The sequence below is a fragment of the Drosophila albomicans genome, chromosome 3 (genome assembly GCF_009650485.2).
Source record: "Drosophila albomicans strain 15112-1751.03 chromosome 3, ASM965048v2, whole genome shotgun sequence".
Taxonomy (NCBI): Eukaryota; Metazoa; Arthropoda; class Insecta; order Diptera; family Drosophilidae; genus Drosophila; species Drosophila albomicans.
This window is the reverse complement of record NC_047629.2, coordinates 11,049,117-11,072,193: the sequence shown is the minus strand read 5'-3', so window position 1 is coordinate 11,072,193 and position 23,077 is coordinate 11,049,117. Positions and strand designations below refer to the sequence as shown.

Here is a 23,077-nt window from a genome sequence, read left to right as displayed (position 1 = left end):
GTTAGTAGACAACCAGCAGAAGTGTAACAACTAACGTAAACAGCTTCAGCCAAAGTCTAAGCTTCATTCACAAGCAGCAGACGCGTCGCATGCTTTTAGCACCCACTGTTTGGCCAGGCATGCGCAGTACGCGACAGCAAAACATATGGCAACGCTGGCCAGCTAGTGGCTGAGGCAAAAGCAAGCGACACTCGAACAGTCGCTGCGTTCAGTTGGCTCGGTGCTCTCGACTCGCAAACGACGCGGCTTCACTCCGAAGTGCGTGTGTTTTATTCTGTGTGTTTGTTGCCTGTTGTGGCAGAGTGCGACGTATTGGTGTGCTTCTATTTGTGTGTGTATGCGTGAGAGGGCGCCAAGTTATTGTGTCTTTAGCAACCAGCAGCAGCAACAGCAAACAGCAACAGCGAGAACCATAAACAGCAACATTAAACCACCTGCCACAGCGCGTTGCTATTCAATAGCAATAAAAAAAACAGACAAAAAGCAACAGCAAAAGCAAATATACACATAAACACACTCACGCACAAAGCTGACAGCCACTTCCCACTGACAATTTGCATAAAGAAGAAACAACAACTAGACAGCGAAATTGTCGGAAGTTGTGTTTAAACAGCATCTGCAGCAAAGGAAAGCGAAATAAATTCGCTGCGCGCATAAGTAGGCAACAGTTTTTTGTTGTTGCGGCCCACAATGGAAATGGATGTCAATCGCCAGGCACAACACAATGCCAACCTAATGACCATATCCGCCCGCTGTTGTCCCACCAACAACAATGCAGCAACAGACACAACAGAAGCAGCAGCAACAACAACAACAACAGCCACGTCTTCGTCTTCGTCGCCCTCGTCGTACGGTTGTTGCGGCATCTTGAGTCGCCTGTTCTGCGTGAGTCGCCACAAGGCGACACGCTTGGTGGCAGGCACTGAATGCAGCCAAACCGAAACACTATTCATGCAACGCAAAACACTAACGACTCAGCCAGCGGCAGCAGCATCGCAGCGACGTCGACGCACCCCTCAAGAAATCTATTTCGAGAGTCGCGGCAAATCCTGCAAGAAGCTATTGAAATTCAATGGCAATTCCAATAAGGTGAGTGCCAAAAACTGCCGCTCTGCGATTTCCAAAGTTTAACGTGAGTAACTGACTAAGCGAGCAGTCTGTGCTTTTTATTTTGCTTGCCAATGACGAGCAAAATGCGAGAAAAAGATACTTGCTTCTGCACAAAATTGATACAAATTTAAAAGCCCTGAGATTACCGGCAAAGCTGAGATTAAATAACTTTAAGAATAACAAAACAGCAAAGACAATTTACTGAAATCATTTGGGTATAACAATTCAATAAGTCGATGATATCTTTAAACTAGATTGAAATGCGGAATTTTGCTACTCATTAAACTAAATATAAAAGTATTTGTCTTAACTTTTAAGAATTCAATGAGTCGATTATATCTTCAAACCAGATTGAAAAACAGAACTTAGCTGAACTTAACTGAATAAAAAAGTATATAGATCCACATTTTAATTTAACCTTTTACAATCAAAATATGAAAGAAGTATTCTTACAAAATATTAGATTCATTGAATTCATTCAAATACAATTTTATAGGATGCTTTACTCAAAAATATAATGCGCATATTTCACAGTTTACATTCGCTTAATGCTTGTGCTTTAATTATTAAGAATTAACTCTGAATAAGCACGTAATAAATTAAGTGGAAAACATTTTTAATTGGAATTAAATGTCTTATTGGAAAGGTGTTTCTTTTTTCTTTCTTTGTAAACTCAGCGTCTTTTTTTTTGCCATTGAAGACATTTTATTGACTTGACTTTTAATTAAAGCGAAACATTCATAACATCAAGGAACTCTTAAAAGTAGTCGAGAGAGATTGAACTTTAACACAAAAAGCACATGCAATACACAAGTGATTAGAATTATTGCAAAATTTGCTATCACTACTTCTATTATTTAGTGGCGCCTGCAAGGTGCTCGAACACAATACTGTGGCGCCACACACTCGAGTAGATTGTTCTTCTATTATAGCCGCACTCAGGCAAAGACTCATATTCGTGCTCATAACCGTAGTCATAATATTTTCCATATAAATCATTTAGCATTGTGGCTGAGCCCGCAGTGCGCATATGAAATATTCCATGCTGTTAAATGCGGCACTAACTTAAAGGCTATACTCGTATGTGGCATGCTACAATGTTCAGCACTCTGTGCTGCTCCTCTCCTTTGATGCTGCTAATTAAAAACGTGCAAAAAGCAAACCAATCAAACAGGTCGATGCACAACAATGGCCAGCCCAAAAATCGCTTATGTAAACTCGTGTATGTGCAAGTGTGCATAAGTGTTGGTGTATGTGTGGGTATACATATGGTAGGTAGTAAGTGAGTGTGTGTGTGTGTGTTCTAAAGGATACAATGCAATGCAAGCGGCTGTCCTCCAGGCACTAGCTACGCATTGAAGCGCAAGCAACAGGATGAATTTGTTAAACAACACGAACGTGGAGCAGACGCTCAAACTCCAACTCGAACTCCGACTAGAAGCTCTCCCAGTGGCTGGTGCCTCACTGGCATAGCGAGTCCATCTCTGGACTCTGCTATGTGAAATGTGAAAAGTGAAAAATGAAAAACTCATTCGCCCTATCAAGTGACATCATCAATTTCAGTCTATTTTGCACTGACCAGCCGAATGCTGCAGCATCTGCTTCTGCTTCTGCTCCTGCTCTACCACAAAAAGTGCAAGGACTATGATACGTCAGACTACGGGCAGGAGTGAAAGCTAGACAGAGTGGCACAGGGCATCAAGATATTTATGCAAATCAAAAAAAATTTTAATTTGAAACCCCCTATTCGAGTGATCTGGTAATAGCATTGTTCTGACAGAGTGGCTGACAAACTCACTGACTGAGCTATCAACACGTAACTCGGTTTGTAAGAGTTAGGAGGTTGCAATTTGTACACAGCTGTTTATGTTGTGCGATAGTGCAGTTAGAAGTCAATATTCTAAATTCCAACTCTAACTACAAATAGTTTGTTCAGACTGACTGACTAATTAAGTTCTTAAGTGACTCAAATATCAAGGCACAATTCAGACTGTAAGAGTTAGGAGGCTACAATTTTTTTTACAACTAATTACGTTATTAAGTGGCTGAACTAATAACGCATTGCCCTTACGGTTAGAGCTAGGAGGCTGCTGTAATGAACACTACTATGTATCGTTTTTTTAATTTTTCAATATTCCTCCTCAAGCAATCATCTTATAATTTGCATATCAAATATTTCAACCTACAAAAATAAATAAAACAAAAAATACACAACCTACTTGATACGGAATTGACAAAGCATTGTTATTATATTACCAGATTTTGTAAAACTCATACCCACAACCAAAATTTAAATGAAATCATAAATTATTGTAAAACTCTTTGAAAAGCCTTTCATCCACTTGGTGAATGTTTCTAAATAACTGATACTGTTTCTAGCTGTTGTAACAATACGCGAGAGGGTTTCTTCAGTTTAGAGTTTAATTTACACCTCACTCCATTCCATCGATTTTGGAGTGAAGCTATTGTACAGACATCTGAGCCAAGCCACAGGGCGGGTAACCAAATCCATTTACAACCACCTAAAAAACCTACCCTTTAAACAAAATGCTTGGGATTATATTGCACTCCGGAAATTGGGGGCGGCTTTGTAACCTCCAACAGACACTCTAATATCATTACTTTTATGTCATCAACTAAGCTCATTGGAAGGCAGCCGTGAAATGCAGTTAGTCTATAAGGTGAATACCAAAACAGAAGCGAGGTTCAAAAAGGCAAACTGACTTACAAAACTGATTACAAATGAATTTAATTTAATTGAACAAGAAGAATAAGAAATTAAGTGAACAATAGAAAGGAAGCAACTCTAATTGCTTGATTTAAAATAGCCTGGAGAGATCTAATAAAACTTACATTGGGAGTAGTAATAATAATAATAATTTAAATATCAGATTATTACTTAAAAACATTCCGATTAATTTCATAACATTAAAAATAGATAAAGAAAAAGTTCTGCTTTTAATTTGAATACCAAAACAGAAGAAAAGTTTAAAAAGGAAAAACTGACTTGATTACCAATGAATTCAATTTAAAGTAATAACAGAATGTACATGAGTTAACATCAAGAAAGATAGTAACTTCAATTAGCTTATTTAAAATAGCTTAGGAAGATCCAATAAAACTTATGTTATATTCAGAGTAGTAATAATAATAAGTTAGAAACATTCCCAGCACTTTGATAATATTTTCAATTGATAAAAGAGAGAGCTTTGGGAGCATTCGCTTCATATCAAGCACACTTGCTTTTAATTGTCTGCACTTTGTGCACAAAGTGCCCATTACGAAGTAAACAAGCCAAACTATCGTAAACTTTGGACAAAGCAGCTTAAAGGCTTCATTTCTTTCAGTTTATCAGTGTCGGAGGCACTTCCTGCTTACTTTCCTTTTCCCTTTCTCCCTCTTTTTCATTCCCTCTCTCTCTCCCTCTCTCTCTCCCTCTCTCTCTCCCTCTCTCTCTCTCTCTCTCTTTCTATTTGTGATTCTGTCTCTGATTGTTAAACATTCGCTCTGCCAAGTTTGCGCTTCAAAGAAATCATCATGTGCCAACATTAGTGACTCAGCACATGCATAAAAAACTAGCCCCAAGTCTGATTCCCTTTCATAGCCCATAATTATGCTATGGCTGGTTGCTGTAGCTGTATCTATGGCTGTTGTCGTTGGTTGTTGGCTGCTGCCTGCTGGCTGCTGCCTGCTGTTGACTGCCAGTTCCCGGAGATAGCTCAAATGCAAATGCAAATCAAGCAACTGCCCGGCAACAAAAGCCGTGAGAGCTCAAACAAAAAAAGGGTATTATAAAATGGACAGCCTCGGTCGCTCGTTCGCCTTCTCGCTAGCAAGCGGAAGTGACTGCCCCATCTGTCTGTCTTCCTGGTCCACCCCATTATCCTCCATCCTGTCCAGTCTGCCCAGTCTGTCGCCTCGCTGTCAGTGAATATGTTTTGTGCGCCTAGGCTCACTCTGTATGCAAGCATTGAAGGAACAGGCCATGAGATCACCCAGCCTCAAACAGAGTTGAGTTATATGTATGCAAAATAATTGAAATATAAATGAAGATTTAAAAAAATACATCATTTTTAAGTAATAAATAATAAATTTTTAAATTAATACAAAATGAAATATAATAAGTAAAGAATGAATGAAGAATACATTAAATATGAAAAAGGCGTTAAAAAAATTTGCTATTTAGAAATAAATACTGCTTTTGACTAATGCATTATTTTCATTTATTCAAAATATTCTTCATTCATTCATAATTAAAATATATGGGCATTTATTTAAATCTTTATGAAATATGAAAGTAGATTAAAAAAATGCATATATAATTTTATCTAAGAATTGCTCGTTTAAAGAGAATGAATGAAAAATAATGGCATCAAGGCTTATACTATATTAATTCATTCATTTTTGTGAGCATATTTAAAACATAGTGAGATGTTTTGTTATTGTGATACATACATATATAAATATAAATGCAGATAAGAAATATATAGTATACAACTAATAAAAGTTCGTTTATAGAGCAGTATATGTAAATTATTATTATAAAAAATATGAAAAATAATTGGATGCTTGTATGAATACGTTCATTATTGTGAGTGTATTTAAATCATTCAACGTGGCGAAATGTTTATATAAATTAAATATAAATGTAGATTAAAAAAATATATAATTTTAAACTATGAAATGTTTTTGTATAGCAATATACATATATTAATCATTTTTATTTTGCTTATATTATATTACTTTATTTATTTTTGTGAGTATATTCAAATCATGCAACACGATGAAATGTTTATTTGCGACACACACACACATACATTCTCGTAATTTCAAACCCATGCAAAATGAAAAGCAAAAAAAGCGACAGCAGCTTTGCAACGTTGTAATTGCCAAGAGGCAATGAAGAGAAAGCAGAGACAAAAGACAGAAAAGAAAAGGACTAGAGGAAGCTGCCATATGTCGTGCATCTCGATTAAGTTCCCCTAACGTGTGTGTTTCTGTGAGGGGCCATTGAACGCCGCTTGAGTTCTGCAACATTTTTAGAACACGGCTAATGTGCTCGGGACAACTGTCGCATTGGTTAAACGCGGTTTGCAGAACTGGTGGGATCCGTATCCTGTGTTTTGTGGTCAACTGAGTTTGCTGTACCGATGATTGGACTCCTACTGTGACGTTCATTACAATCAGGCCTGATTATGTCCGGCAAAAGTTAAGCAGGCGCCGACGACAAAAAACACAATTCGGGAGCAAATTTATTTCAATGCCTCGCTCTGGTAACAAAGAAACGCTTTAGTAGCGACGCCAGCTCCGAGCTTATAAAATAAAAAGATAGAATAACTGAAGTTTTAACTTTGAAAGACCCAGTACTTTATTTGTAGACAATGATGTCGGAGTACATTACTGAGATATTCGTAAGAATTCATAAATTCTTTGATGAAATACGTAAAGGATTTCTCATTTCATTATCACAATTGATGCTAACTCTGATCTTTCACAATTGTTTGACACGAAAATAATCACAAAAAATAAAACATTTGCAAGCGACAAAAAATGTTGAAAGACTGAATTCACCGAAATCCCAAAAGATTATTCGAATCAAAACAAATTTTAAATTTTATGTATAATATTTGGTATTAAGGTATTTTAATTGATTTAAATATTTTGTTATCTGTATTATTTTTATTTTTATGAGACTTTTTGTTATTGTCTTAAGTACTCATATTAAAATATACATGTCAAATTTTTGCATTTTCTGTAACAAAAATTATTAATAGTAGAGGACTAAATTCTATATCAAATATGGACAGCAGATTCTAAGTTGAAACATTGTCTTGTTTCGAATCTAGCACCAATAATTTTTATACATTTTCTTATTAGGTATTTAAGTCATGTACACTGAAGTATATATAAACATATTGTCTTTAACTCTAAACATCTTAAAAACTAATTTAATTTATTTGATCACGGTTGACATTTTCTCGCTTGAATTGAGCTCAGAATTGAACTTCCTTTCTCTACTTGTTACATCGTTTTTCACAAACAAAATAGACCATCCTAGTTTTTTCGGTATTTGGTCCAAGTCATAAAAATGAACTGTTAATCCAAGTAGTTGAATGGACTGCGAGTCAGTCAGCCCTTTTTCCAGAGCAGATGAAGCGTTTGCCTTTTTTTTTTTGGCTGTCCTCTCTGCGATGACCCCTCTCAGATACCAAGCGTTGACGATGACAAGGGTGCTTTGCCGCCTCACTGACTAAATAAAATTGGAATTTATTATCCTGATTTGCAGCCAGAAACAGCAGCAGCAGCACCACCACCAGAAGAAGAAGCAGTCAAGAAGGAGCGACAGCAAGTGAATGAGATAGAAAAAGCAGCCAAAATGGCAGCGGCAAAATCCAGCATCTATTGCTACGTTTACCAACACTGGCTCATCGTCGCGTCGCGACGCGTTGTCTGCAGTCCAGGCTAAAAGCCAAGAGACGCCGATAAGTAAGCAGCACTTTTAGATTTATTCACCATGGCGCTGATTTAAATGCCAGACAAAGTTTCAGTCACGCCTACAACTGACAGCTGTGGTGGGTGTGGCTGGCTTCTTAGCCCACGCTTTCAATGCCATCCACGCTGGACGCGCTTCTGCAGCCTGCACAGCAGCTTAACTATGCATTTCAGCTAGTTTATTAGAGCTTAAAACCCAGTAAAGCAGCTAAGGCGATTTACTTGGGCCGATAAAACTACCGCAACCCACAAGGCGTATGCTTAATTTTAGTTTGTGGCGTTGCCAGAACCCTAAATAGATTGCGATTACCAAAACTGCTGAGTGGCGAGTTTTGCGATTGTGGCGACGATAATTTCTCTGAGAAAGCGAGAAGCAATCCAATATGTCAAAAGCAGAAAACCACTTTAAATAGTAGACTATGAAATTGGCCAATTTTTATATTCGCCAACTTTAAAGATGAAACTAATCTTATGATTCTTTCAAATTGGTTGCGATAAGATAAAAAACTTAAAAGTTATTCAGAAAATAATTTTATTAAGCAAATACTGGCTGCACTTGGTGTATATTTTTTTATTTTATGGTATATTTTGTATGAATGAGTATATCGATATGCGAAATGAAGGTTTTTCTATTAATAGATTTTGTTTACAATCTAGTATATTGTTATCTAAGATATATACTATCCATATACCAAATATAACATTTGGTATAATTTTGTATTTTTTTTTGTTATATTATATTTTAGCAATAGTTCCAAGCTGATGTGCTTTTATTGACCACTATTTTTCAATGCAGACCTTCAAAGTATAAATCTTCAAATTGAAGTATATTATAAATTAATTCACTATCTAGATTCAGTAGAATTCTATCATTTATTTGAACTTCAAGATTAATCATCAACATGAGCAAATGAATGCGTAATTTAATGAGTGACAAATGCACTTCCATCGGTTCAGTTGGTACTCGGAATTCAGCTTACTTTGGAGCCAAAAGGATTAGGGATAGCTGGCCAAAAGAACCCTTCACTTGCACGTGCTGTTGCTGTCAAAACGACAGAAGGCACTTGCCTAGCCAAAGCCAAAAAGAGAGACTTTTTCAACCGAAATTCTGATGCAAAGTGCAGGCAAACCGTTAAACCACCAAGCGGAATAACCGCAAACTTTTCTTTTTTCAACCCCCCGTAACTCCCTCTTATGCCTCTGTTATGTATGTTTCACACCTTGTTTAAAATAAAATTTCGCTGGAGTTCACTGGGTAAGCAAACTAAAACTAAAACAAATATATATATGTATATGTATGCTGTCAATGTTGAGGAATTTTTTAATTTTCATGCCTTTCACATTCAAAATAAATGTTGTGCTTGAATTGTGTGTGTGTGTGTGGACGCGAGGTGTGGGAAAATGAGAGTGTGCGGAGGTGTGAGAGTGCGAGAGTCTGCCAACACAATTTCATTTCACCTGTCGGATAAATGTGCCATGGTAGCTGCTGCTGCTGTTGTTGTTAGACAATGTACAAGAGCTACGCTCTACATAAAGCATGTTTTCTTATTGGAGAAGCCTCTGCCTCTGTCTCTCTGCCTCTCTACACTGTGCGGAATCGTTTGCTTCTCTACTGAGCTGTCGGGAGAGGCTTTCAGAGGAGCGCCGACGGAGTTTGCGGCGTCGTCTGTTGTGACAAATTGCGTTAATGCCAAGCTAAGCTGCTGGCAAGAGAGAGCACAATAGGGCCACCTGAAAAATGAGAAACAACACTCGCTTCTCTCCACTGTTGTCGCTAAAATAATGCAGTTAATTATTGCAGCATCTATTTAGCATTCGGATAACTGGCTTTACAGACTTTGCTCATTGCCTATGGTAAATTGTTAGTGACTGGCGCCTGAAAGTATGCCATAGTTTTTGGCTATAACTGTGCTGTGGCCGTTGCTGTGGCATAGACAGCAATTTGATGGCACACAGCTGCCGCTTGATTAGCTTTGTGTGTGGCAATTTCGATGGCACATGTGCTGTCATGCTACGTTTGGCTCGAGACTGTGACTCTTGCCAGCCAGCCTGGTGGAATCGAGTCGAGTCCGGAATTTGATGGCAAACAAGATTTGTCTGGACCCAAGCTCAAGCTGTGTGGTGCTCCCATTTTGTCTTTTGCCAGAGAAGGAAAATTAAAAAGAGATTTGTGCCAAAATTAAAAGCAATTTCCTTTTCAGTTGCTGCCAAACAAGCCGAGAGCGCAAGAAGAACTCCTTTCTAGCGCATCAATTTAATTCAATTTATTTTCTATGCTGTGTATGTATGTGTGTGTGTGTATGTGTGTGTTGAGCTAATTCAATGAACTAGACAACAAAATAACTTAAATTTTATATACGTACTCGTACAAGTAGAGCAGATAAAGGAGCCAGCTTTAAAATGTCTTGATACACTCGAATAAACTTGAGCCAGGCCACAATATTCATCGTATTCATCCTCATACAAGTCTGACAAAGGGGAATGGCAGGTTTTGCAAATTTGACGGCTCGACAGGAGGCACTCGGAGTCATCCGACCAGCACACATACACAGCATGCCATCCCCATTCCCAACTCTATCCATATTCCCATCCTCATCCTCATCCACATCAGCAGCAAGAGCGCTTGATATTTGATGGATGGTATCGCAGATATGTTAACGTGCTGGCAGCCAACGGATTCGCGGAATGGCGACATTATACAGCGCCCTGTCATGCCCTGCTATGCCGTGCCTTTGATAGAGGAATCACAATGGGGTTCGCAGATGAAACAAATAGAAAATCCTTTTAGAGTAGATAAGAAAGGGTAGGATATTGACTTTGGATGGGAGAGAAAGTCACTCAAACTATTCAAATAAACAAATATTAAAAGAGAATTAAAGAAGGAGTTGAACAGTTAATAATAAGCTTATGTGTAAAAGCTATTAATTATAAGTAGAGACCCCTTAAAATCAGTAAAAGCATTACAGTTCCACTAAAACATTTCAAAACTCATCTAACAATATGACTATATTATTTTTATTTTACAATCAACAAAAACCTCGTCAATGTTTGAAGTTTTCTGCCAAAAATTCAATTAAATTATATTTGTGAAACATCGAGCTCCCACAGTGCAATTGGGTTGGGCTGAATAACATTAAACAAACTGCTGCCTTTAAAGCAGACGCAAATAAAAAGATTTTAAGTTAGGCACTGCTTGGCAATGAAATACGAGGGCGAGACGTCAAAGGGGGAAGCCGATTTTATGTGGCGCCATATAAATTCGGAGAGTCCGTACTTCAGGCGCCGCATTACGTTTATGGTTGGCTAAATTAAACACAAGAAGGCAGCGCCGCCAAAGTGGCAAGGCAGTCAGCTGGATGAAAGGCAGCACGAGGGAGATGAGAGAGAAGGGAAGAGTGAGAGGAACGGGGAAATTGCTACAAGTTGCTTTATTTTATGCGCATATTTGCGCATATTACTCATACGCCCGGCTGGCATATATCTTCATTTAAGCAAACGTCTTCGACTTTGCCTCCTCCACCTCCTCCCTGCCGCCACAGGCTCTTCTTCTTACGCTTGGGTTGCTCTGCTCGGGCGTATGAAGTCGTATATTTTTATTTTATTAAATTTTCATTTCATTTTGTGCTGCTTAACATGTTGCATGCTCTGACGTTGGTAAATTCGACGATTTTAAATGGGAAAACAACAACTCCCTCAGCAGGTGGTCTGTCATTAACAATAATTGAAACAAGGAACTGGTAAAATTGGCGCTGATTGGTTGAGAAAATTTATAAGCAGACGCTTGTCATTCCATTTCCACAACTGATTTATGTGCAGCTCCTTCAATTCCCAGCACTATTAAAGTATGAATGCAGACTCTGAATAAATGTGAATCCACGCATAAGACTGCTTTATACCAAGCATATACTATGTAGATATCGTCGTTCCTTACATTCCCAATCGTGTTCACATTCGTATTTGTATTCGTGGCGGTGTGTATTGAAAGCAAAAACTCCATCCGACAGGAAGGCTGCATCCAACGGAGGTCAGGTCAAATCCAACCCGCCTCGTTGTGGCGCAACCTTTTCATGAGCCTAGCGTTAGCCAAATGGGTTATTGATGAGCTATTTTGCAATACACAAGGGGAACTTAACATTGACTTGGCATAAGTTACAAAGCGCCAACTTTTGAGCGGTTGTTGGCTGGGGATTTGGCCCATTGGCTCAATGTGTGAATCGGAGCGTGACTGAGCGCATTCGTATTGTATATAAAATACAGCAGCAGCGGACTTATTGTTGCCAATAAGAATTTAAACCTTCAAGACATAGTTTAGTACTCGCTGTAGTATGTCAACTTTCGCGTTGCACACGAACGCAGCTCATACTTTTTAACATTTTAACGAGTCCTGCTTACGGAAACTATAACTCAACTTGTCTAAACAGTTATCTGCTGAGTCAGGGATCTGCTTTATAAAGTTTAGCTGTGTTCAGCTTATCCTGTCAGGCATTTTAGTGCCGCTCCCGTGCAACGAGGCTCTTGTCGGAGCTCATATATGTGTGTGTGCGTGTGTGTGGAAATCTCTGCTTGCTGCTCATTAATGCTACTTTAAAATTGTAGCACATGCGTGGCACATTGTCTCCGCTCTCGTCTTCAGCCCTGTCACTTAAATGTGCTTAATCTTTTACACACGGTAAACCCAACAGGGAAAGATACTTGCTCTACTCACATGGCACGACTCTGCAAGAAAATGTGAATACCAATATACTATAAGGTGTATTATGTATGCATATATTTTAGATAAGCATTGTGTATTGATACTCGACAAACGACAGGTGAAAAGAACAACTTAATCAGGGTTCCTTGATTTTGGTTTACAATGAAATATTATAATTGCCTCAGATTTCACTGAGAAATAAAATAATAAACAATAGTAATTGCAGTAATTGTGTAAATGAAACCGGCATCGTCAAAACGAGCAGCATCTGCATACAAATCTGAAATTAACTTTCGCTAATCGATGTAAAGGCATCGATAACACTAGAGATTAAGTAAGAGGCGATAAACACCAAAACATATCAACTTGCACGAAAAGCAGCTAAAATAAGAATAAATAAATGTATATTACTTATTATAAAAGCGTGGTCCGATTTTCACTTTTCGTTTTTGTTTTGCGACCAAAACCAAAATTTTCGTTTCAAGGTGCTCCGGATTTCACTTGTATTTTGGTCTGAAGAAAACAACACGAAAAAATGTCTTTTGTATTTTCAATTTCCTGCGTGGATAGAGCTTAAGTAAGGATGATTTCATCCAGCATAGATGATTTATGCTTTCCGCTAAAATCAATATAGTTTCGAAATACTTACCTTTTGTTGTTGAAAACAACAAATAAAATAAATACAATAAAATTAAAAAACCATAGTGAAAATGTTAACAATAATAGATGGAATGCTCATAAAAAAGACGATTGACTATTTAATAAATTTCAACCTGTCATCTGATTTGAAACTTGGACACTTTACTTATAACCGTTTTAATTTTTTGCAAAATTTATCAACTAATATGACGCATGAAATCTACTGTGCATCTCGTAGTTCGCCGCAGCGCTTGTCTAACATATCAAATTTGTAGCTACGCATATCCTGTGCCTCAGCATGTCAACTGCGAATAGCACAAAAACTTTTTGAGACGCTTGTACTTTGACCAAGAACTTTAATTTCTGCATTACGAGCAATGTGGAAGCGGAAGGAGCCAGAGGCAGAAGGGAAACATCCGAGACACATGAAAAGTTTGCCATATAAAGTTGCGCTTAACAACACGCCAAAGTTGTGGCGCTCTCAAGATGCTGGGTGAATGGGGGAAACAGGGTTGCGGGTTGCGGGTGCGGATGTGAGAGCGAGTGTAAGGAAATAGTTCGCCTTAATACAACTCATTAAATTTAGAAAATACTCGCGGCAAACTTTGAGGCCGAAGCATCTTTCGCCGGCGTTTTCCTAACATCCGTTGACATCTACATTTACAGCACGCCGCGGCGTAAAGTTGGCCTTCCGACGTTAAGGCGGAACGGTCCTCAGCTGGGTTAGGCCACAAAAAAAGGGATAGAAGAATCTCCTGCACTTCCTAAGCCAGAGCATTTCAGTTGCCTTCGAGCTTAATTGCAACGGATGTTGGCCGTGTAAATTATTTTGTTTTGCCTGCCTCATTTTCTCTGCTAATGAGCAACTTATTAAAACTTTAGCATTTTTCACCCCTGCCAACTGCAGGCCAATTTGAAAGCAGCTCCAGATACAGGGTATACTAGATTCAGCCTGAATAGTATGGAGTATTCAGCATGAACGGAGATTCGGTATTCTTACAAAATGTAGCGCGTGAGATGCATAAATAAATACGAATGGCAATACCAATTGAGAATAAAAGCAAGAGATAAGTTTTTGGCCAACCGAAACTCATTTACAGTTTACGAGAGGAAAATGGAAAGAGAGAACTGGAATTTCTTTGGTTCTCGAATAGAATAGAATACTCGAAACACGTAAGAGCGTTGAGGAAAACTCAAAGTCAAGTTGTGAAAGGGTCCAATCAAATAAAAATCTGCAACAAAAGGTTTTATTGAATAGAGAATAACTGTTGGAATAGCGCATACTCTTGAAATCGTTTTAGTTAGATTAGGAGGAAGCAGTGAACTTCGAGTGCTATACTCTGTTTTTCTTCATTGACCAATATCCAATAATATTATACAGATGTCCTGCTCTTTATTTAATTAGAATGCAGACAGCATTCCAGGTTGTAATAAGCCAAACGAATGAAATTAATGTTGAATGAAGCAATGTGGGCGGAGAGAAGAGCGGGTAAGGGAGTAGAGAATGGAGGATAGACTGATGAAACTGAGGATGCGGGATGTCTGTCGGTAAGTGTTTTTGTGTGTGCGACAGCGGGCTAAGCCTCAAGTGCTTAGACAATCGTGTTGAAGCTTTGATTTTCGAGCTTACGCTGGATTTAGCTACGCAGTGTAGCATACTTATAAGGGCGAGTAATTAACTTGAAGTGCCCCAAGAACACACACACACACACACATACATACATCCCCGTTTCGGATTGAACAAATTTGACTAAGTAATAGCCAACTGGCAAACTGAGTGACTGTTAAAGTGTTGAAATATCTGCGGCAGCACTTAATTAATTAATGTCAGCGCCCGTCGAACGAAATGAGAAAAGTTTTCGCTGTTCGCCTTCAACATTCACGATTCACCATTCGCCCGCCAGGAAAAAGTTGGGCGTCCTTATTTGTTAAGTCAGATGCGGAGGAGTCGACAACGGCGGCAGCAATGTAACCGTTCAATATTTGTCAATGAACTCATTAAGCAAATTAATAGACAAAGTTACCAGCTGAGCTCTGACAATGCAAGTGGCTAAAGTAACTTTGAAGCGCGCGCCAAAGAAAAGGTTATTTACTCTGCTGTGCTGTGCTGTTCTCTGCTGTCGCAATAAAATGCCACGCAATAAAAACCAAAGTCAACAAACAATTGCGTGCCAGCAGAAATCGATTATGGACGCCTCAAGGCAACCAGTCAGCTACTCGTACTTCACTTACATTCCCCCACTCTCGTTCCATCTCTCATTCACATTCCACATAGCCAAGGACCAGGAAGCAACCGCATTGGCAGCCACGTTTTCGATTTTGCCATCGACAATGCCACCTGATGCCCTGGCTATGAAATTGCCAACGCTGCAGTTCGCAGCCCAAAGCGGAAGTGATTTTCCACTGCGAACGTGTCTCTCTGAGCTTGGTTGAATCTATGTGCCTCCCCCGCTCAAAGTCATCAGAGTGTGGAGAGGGGAGTGGGGGAGAGGGTAATTTTATGACCCTTGATAGTGGCAAGCGATTTGTTGCGTTGCATTTTCAATTTCGCAGCATGCACTTTGGCAACTTTGAATAATGCAATGGCTGGGCGCCAACTGCAGCGCGGACTTGACTCCACAACTGAATTCTGCATTCTGCCGAAACCCTTAACCAGCTGCGCATTTTGGCAGCTTATTAAGGTGCTGCTCCACCACATCGCTTTCCTTTGAACTTTTCCTATTTCCCAATTTTTTCATACTCTTCAGACACGAGCGCACAATTTCAGCGCAGCAATTGCCATGTGGGGCTAGTTGACATATATGCAGCACGTGCGACCTGTCACAATTTCCCACTGTGTCTCTATTCGAGAGTGTGTGTGCGTGTGTGTGTGTGTGTGTGTTTGCGTGTGCCAATCTGACTGGGCGATTGATGACCCAAACATCCTCACACCAGCCATGGAGCTGCTGAAATCCCACACAACTAGTTATTGGCCAGCAACTGCGGTTAAGCTTTTGGGCTTTAAAGCGGCAATCATATGATGCAAAAACTGCAATGCGATGCAATTGAAGTTGGTCGCTTCGCTAATTATTTGACTAACGACATTATTTTGTGGTCTCTAATTAAGTGGCGATTGCATAACTGACAACAGTAAATAAATTTCCAAAAGCCAATTATTTTCCTCCATATTTGTAATTTGTAAATTTGACCATCTACTTTTTTCATGTTTTTATAACTTTTGCAGCATCCCTATTAAACTAAAATTAACTAAAATATTCAATTAAATTAGTTTTTGAAATATTTATTACAAGAACTTTTGCAAAAGAAGGCAATTTTCAGTGTAAAAAACTTTGAAATATATCGTTTAATTTAGTGTTGTAAAACACAAAATGATTGCTAGGTTAGTAATATAAACAGGTTAAGTTGGCAGCATTAAGAATGCAGTATATTATAGAAAAATCTCAGTCAATGGCGGAAGGAGGCAAAGGAGAAAAGAATGGAGAATGCATATTCATTTAAGTAAATAGTAAAAAAGGCAGAGTTGATGATGAGGCAAATTGGCATATTTGACTTTCATGTGCATGTATATTAAATATTATTAATATTACTATTTCGTGTCTGTAAATACGATTATTAATAAAGAGTTTTGTTATTTTCGTAATTCTGATTTTATTTACTAGTATATAATACATAATTTAATATTGCTATAGTTATATATTGTGTGAACCTTTTACAATTGGTAATCATCACCTAATATTAAAAACAATGCGCAATGTGAAAGTATTACCAAACCGATACCAATATCAGTTGCTGTTGCCTCTCAATTGTGGCCACTCGAAAATCGTTTAATTTTCATTAATAGTCAAGTGGGTTTCATTTGGGATTAATGTAGCGTGGCTGTGGCAGCTGCAAGCCCATTATTATTACTGTTGTTGATGTTGTATGTAGATGTTCGATGCGTTAAGAGCAAATTAAGAAGAAATAATGTATGCATTTTTAAGCGTTGTCTGCGGCACATTAATTTTAAACAATTTACCTGCGCGGCTGCCCTTTATGCCGCACTGCAAACTGCACAAAAAAAAAGGAAAAAAACAAAAACATCCTCATAAGCATTTTACGTTAAAGTCAGCAACTGAATGGAAGCTTGAAGCCAGGCTGCTAGCGTTATCTTTCTGGCGGTAGTCGGCATCCAGCAGGCAACAGTCAGTTGCCACTTTGCAGCTGAAACTGCAGCCACTTCAATTTCAAAAGCAGCTGCTGTTGCCCCAACCAACGGACAACGAGCAACGGACAACGCGCAACAGCCAACGTCCAATGCCCATCTAGGGGCAGTTGCTATTTGCCACTTGCCACTGGCGACGTTGCGCCACAGCTTCAGCCTGGGGCTCAAGTTTTCTCTTCTCTTTTATACTGGGTTGCTTTATTTCAATTCAGTTGAAAAATATTTTTTTAAATGCCAGAGATTTCCTCCCTATGTTCGCGTTTAAAATCGAGGCAGCCCTCTGTTTACTTTGTTTAATGCTGTGCTTTATTATTGTTGTCTACGCTGTCGCTTATTACGCATACGCATAGGGTTGAAAACATAATAATAATAATAATAAATAGATTCACAACAAAATTCCTTTCTGCGACCACAATAACCGCACTCAGCATTGCATGGACTTTGTAATAAACTAACTAACGCATTTTATTTATGGGCTGCAGTTAAATAAGGCGGCATATGTCATATGCCAAATGCCAGTAACCACTACAACAATAACAAGCAACATTTGTGGTGCAAACAAACAGCACAGCAAGGGAAAACCAAAAAAATCGATTAAATTGCATTGAAAGTTCGTTTGTTAATTAACCTAGAGAGATAGCTTAAGTCTGGGCTTAAACATTAATTCCATTGAATTGTGTAACTAGCCTAGTTTATACAAGTAATTCTGATATTCGTGGTGTTCACTTTTGACATTGTCATATACGAACTAACAAAAATTACCTATTAAATGAACGAGCTGAATAAGTTCACTTTTATCGCTCTTTTTTGACCAGTTGTTCACTTGTGATTAGTTCGTTCTTGTTCAATTGTTCACTTTTGCTCTTTGGTTCATTCTTGTTTACAAGTTCCATTTTTGTTCACGTGTTCCACTTGTCGAACCAATGATGAACGAAATCGAGCGATGAACGAAGTACGAATCGAACGATTTAGTTCACTGATCAAAAAGTAACGAATGAGTTTATTCAGTATATTCAACGTAGGTTACACAACACTAGAGTACAACATTCTCTTTACAATTTACTTTGTATTTATTTCAGATTTATAAAAACAAGAAAATTATGATAATGAAAAACAATTGCAATATAAGTACATATACATATTACTATTTTTGCAATCAATAAATTTGATAATAGAAAGGTTTAATTGAGGGTTGCTTTAATAATAATGACAAGCTACATTGCGTGAATGCAAATGCTGAGTAGTTTTCAATTTTTAATTAAGATTTTCAATTAAAGTGCGACAGCACTGCCACATAAAACCAATTTGCAATTGGCCTTGGTTAAAATCTCAACTATTTTTCTCTTTGCTCTGCTCTGCTTTGCTCCCACACAGATATTGCTGTATCCTGAAGAGGGATGGGCGCGCACCGCCTCCTCCAGCTACTGGACCATCACGCCCTGCTGGTGGCAGCCGAATCGTTGTCGCATTGTCGAATGTTCTGGCACGCAACGGCAGGCAACCAGAGCAAGGATGTTGCCCATGGAGCAGCAGGGTTCGCTGCTGATTGCCGGACACTTTCGCAGGCCGCCAATAACAGCGACAGGCGGTGCAACAACACCAGCAACAGCAACGCCACAAGGCTTCCGTGATGGAGGGGATGGAGATGGTGCGAGAGGAGCGGCGGGAAATGGAAGTGGAAGCTGTAGTAGAGCGCAGTCAAAGTCAAAATCACAGATGGCTTACAATGATGAGTTCAAACTGTATTTGACATCGAACATCTCGATGGAGGACTACAACATGGGCTACTGCCTCACTGGATTCGTCGAGCGTCGTTGCCAACAGACAAACACCTTTCAAATGACACATTTTGCTGTAATCAAACGGCAATGGCCACCACCGTCCAATCTCAGCAACTCATAGGCAGGCGGCAGCCTTGTGAGTACATCAAGCCAAATACCCCTTAGTACGTACGTCAGTATTGAAAGTCCACTCTGTTTTTGGACTAACTAAGCATAGCTCTTAAGTAGTCCAATTTGCAACAATTTGCTGCAACTCTCTGGCCTCGTCATTACGCTGAACAACTACTAGTGCTATGGAGCCATGGAGCAATAAAAAGTTACAAAAAAAAAGAAAAGACTAGCAGCGGCCGAAAAAAAATTACAAAAGTTAGAACGTACTAATTACGCCAGGCTGAAAGTTTCCACTTCTCCTTTAATTTTTGTTAAATATTTCTATGTGTGTATTAGTGCGTAATGTGTAATTTTAACTAAATGCTCTAGACGTGCTTAATTCGTGTGCTTTCAATGTTATATGGTATAAACTACGAAACTGAACAAAACTAAATAGCAAACAGAAACAAAATGAAAAAAAATATAGCGAGACCAAAAAAGTAACTTCGTTATGCCGAAGCCGAAATACCCTTGCGGAGAAAAGCCATTAAATTATAGAAAGAGGTATTCTTTAATAAATTCAAATAATTTCGACTATTTACCATCAATTAATTATTTTCCATTTCGATTTCGATTTACAAATGAATTCCGCATAGCAAATCTGCAAGGGTGCGAAAATTCCAAATACAAATAACTGCAGAATAAAAAAGTAGTAGCTGTTAAAAGCTAAAATGCATCTAAACCGCTTTGCTGGCCCCACACACCAACACACCAACACTCACACCCTCACGCACACACACATACTTGCACACTCGTACACATATTGCGTTTAAGTCCTGACGCTTGGCCAGCTACTTAATGCTTAAAAAGTGCAACAAATTGAAACATGTGCTTGTCGAAGCATGTGATTGTGTGCCAAGAGGCATGCGTACGTGTGCTCGCATTTGTGTGGGTGTGAGTGAATAGTATACGTGTATATGTGTGTGTGTGTGTGGCTCTTTCCTTACTACTTAAAGCTCTTCAAGCAGGCGAGCTTTGGCGTATTGCCTTTAAGCTTAAATATGCACAGCGCATACGATTGTTTTTCTTTTATTTTATAATTTTAGCTAGCATCAATGCGTATCAGCATCAATTAATAACGCGTAGGAATGATTCCGTTAAACATTATTTCAAAGACGCTGATCGTATTGCTTCCCATTCTAAGCTATGCTCTAATCTATCACTAGAAGACTCACTAAACAAAAACTCTCTTATCTCGTACATTCTCTCACACTTTTTGAGCATAAACCGCAACGTATATCAACAATTCGTCCAATAATTGGAGTCTTTCGGCGCAACAAATGGCTTTACAGCCACTACAAGGCCGAAGCTCCAATTGCCAAAAACCCTAAGTGTTAAAAATGGCAAAAAAGAACCGAAAACCAAAAGAAAATGACAACTTAAACCAAAGTTAATTAAGTAGATACAAAAAAAAAAAAGAAAAACAAACAAAAGAAAAAATAGAATTTTAAGTGCTATGCAAATCAAAGCCAAAAAATATTTACAAAGATAGAACTTAAATATTAGTAAACTGAACTACAGATATACATATATATATATATATATATATAAGATATATATTAACTATTTATGTGTGTGTAGGCTTGAAGTGAACTCAAAGTTTTTGCCATAATTGTATCGATGTACCATTTATATATGTAAATTTATATATATACATATATATCGAACTATGTATACAACAACAAGACACGAAATCAATCACTAACATTTTTGCAGTAGTGCATAGCTCGCTTTTAGGCGCTTTTACACGCAGGCGAAAACTCAAAACAAAACTAACAAAGTAAAGGAAAATGTGTTTGTATTTCTAATCGTATATATTTTACAATGCTATTTATGTAGTTGATTTGCATTCTCACTACCCACATGCAGCTTCGCTCCGAAATTGATATATAAGTATCAGGTACCTGCCAGAATAATTATTATGAAAGACAAAGTAAAAACCCAAAAAAAAGAAGAGAAATAAATATAAATGTATTACAAAATGAGCAGTTTCACACGTCCAATTTGAAAGTCCAAAGGCATTTAATTAATTTTTTTTATATACATTATTTAATACTCCCATAGTTATATACACATTTGATAATATTGCTGTTTCTCTCTTGTGTTTGGAATATAATATTTATCAGCGCTTAGTTTAGCACAAAATGAAAAGAAAACACTAAACAAAATATTCTATACATATTCGGAGTGCCGACTATTCAATACCCATAAAAAACTTAACAGCAAACAGATCAACTATCGCCACATGTAATTAACTGCAAACTGTATGCAAATATGAAAACAAATGCAAACCAAAAATGCAATGAGCTTTTTTTGTAGCAAATCACAAAAAAAAAAAATAAATAAACAGTCGTCGGTAAACGTTGAATGGTTATAACAAATTAATTACAAACTACATTTATAAAACCAACAACAACAACAAAAGCGAAAGCGAAAGCGAAAGCATCACTGAACCTGCTAAATGGGTTAGACTTAAAATTAATTCATTTAATTAAGCTGCATTATAATAACACAGATGAACAGTTGCTAATATTTTCTCACGCAATTGGCTGAACTCAACAATTAATGCTAATACAAATTAATATTTGAATGCCAGAGATTCGATGTGGAAAAATAACAAAAACAAAAAATTGAAAATTCGAAAAGTCAAATAAACGTGAGACAATTTTTTATTAAAAACTTGTGAAATCAAGTGGATAAGTAAACAAATAAAGTTAAATAGTCGTAGTTTTGGCCTGCTGCAAAGTAGCAAATTCATAAAAAAAATGTAAAAAAATGCAAAATTGAAAAACCAAAAAAATAAAAGAGAAAGAAAAGAAATAATCATTTAGTGGTTGTTCGCTTAAAGGTATTTCAGTTGGTGTAAGGTAAGTTTGCTTTCATCTTACATTTTAAACATTCTTTGGAATTATAATATATTATTAAATATTTATAATCTTTAGCAATGTGTCTAGACGGTTTCTAACTTAAAGAGTCTTCACTGTACTCATATTTACAAGCTATCACAATCTCATCATAACTAATTCTCATCATGAATTAAGTTACAATTTTTACTCTTTAAGCCCATAAGCTGGTCATATTTTAAATTACATTTTTAATCATCACTTTTAATTATTTTATCTGAATTGTGAAAACTTATAATTCCCATTAAATCCAGAAAATACTATACACGTACATTTTTCTTCCGCAGTTGGTTGTCAATTGTTGTTTTGATTTATTTGTAATTTTGCATTTTAAAGTTTTTTGCGCAATTAAATTTATATTTACAACAATTCTTTATGCGAAATCCTCATGCAATACATCCAACTAAATATATGACACAATTTGGATGTCCCTCGAATATATGTATGAGTGTATATGTGCATACGAGAATGTATGTAAGTGTTTTTATGCACATAAAAACTTCCTCCATTCCCCTTGCCTATTCCATCGCGTGGCTATCTGACTCTGTTTTCGGGCTGCCATCGCAAATTAAAGGGTAACGCCGAGGGACAACGCAATTTCATTTTATCCATCTTTTTTTTTGCTTTAGTAACATTTGAAAACTTTATTTGATTTTGATTCATTTTTCGTGATGAGCTTTTCACATGCGAACAATTTACGCGTCAATTTTTTATAAAACATATGAAAATTCATAAAACATAAACGATTTTCTCTTTGGCTTAATTAATTTTTTTCTACATGGCGAATCTATCAATAATAACTAGATTTCCCACTCGATAATCAAAGAAAAACAAGAATGGTAATAAAATAATTACAGTATTTATTAAAAAAAAATATATATAAATACACATGTATGAATCGTAACAATTAATACATTTAACGGATGATTAACTAACAGAGGAAAATATTTTCCATTATTTTCTGATTGAATATTTAATGCGTTTATGACTTAAATTAAAGAAAGTGTACACATTACATATCATAGAAGTATCTTACAAATACTAAATTTCTTTCCCTATTATATTAATACTTTAGTCACCAAATCCACTATTACTTGAAAGGTATGAT

General features: G+C 37.4%; 1 protein-coding gene across 1 annotated transcript; it reads left to right on the top strand.

Annotated features, from left to right (window-relative positions):
- The first annotated feature begins 217 nt into the window (after positions 1 to 217).
- LOC117570662 (uncharacterized) lies at positions 218 to 21,880 on the top strand. The gene is made up of 2 exons (XM_034252449.2): positions 218 to 1,089; positions 18,510 to 21,880. Exons 1-2 carry the CDS (start codon positions 691 to 693, stop codon positions 19,035 to 19,037), a joined length of 927 nt encoding a protein of 308 aa, XP_034108340.1. The 5' UTR covers positions 218 to 690; the 3' UTR covers positions 19,038 to 21,880.
- Positions 21,881 to 23,077: the final 1,197 nt, after the last annotated feature.

Bases quoted from the DNA above. Each gene is read 5' to 3' on its own strand.
- LOC117570662 (XM_034252449.2), top strand. From the start codon at position 691: ATGGAAATGGATGTCAATCGCCAGGCACAACACAATGCCAACCTAATG. The intron at 1,090-18,509 runs GTGAGTGCCAAA...GCTCCCACACAG, and splicing joins TCAATGGCAATTCCAATAAG to ATATTGCTGTATCCTGAAGA.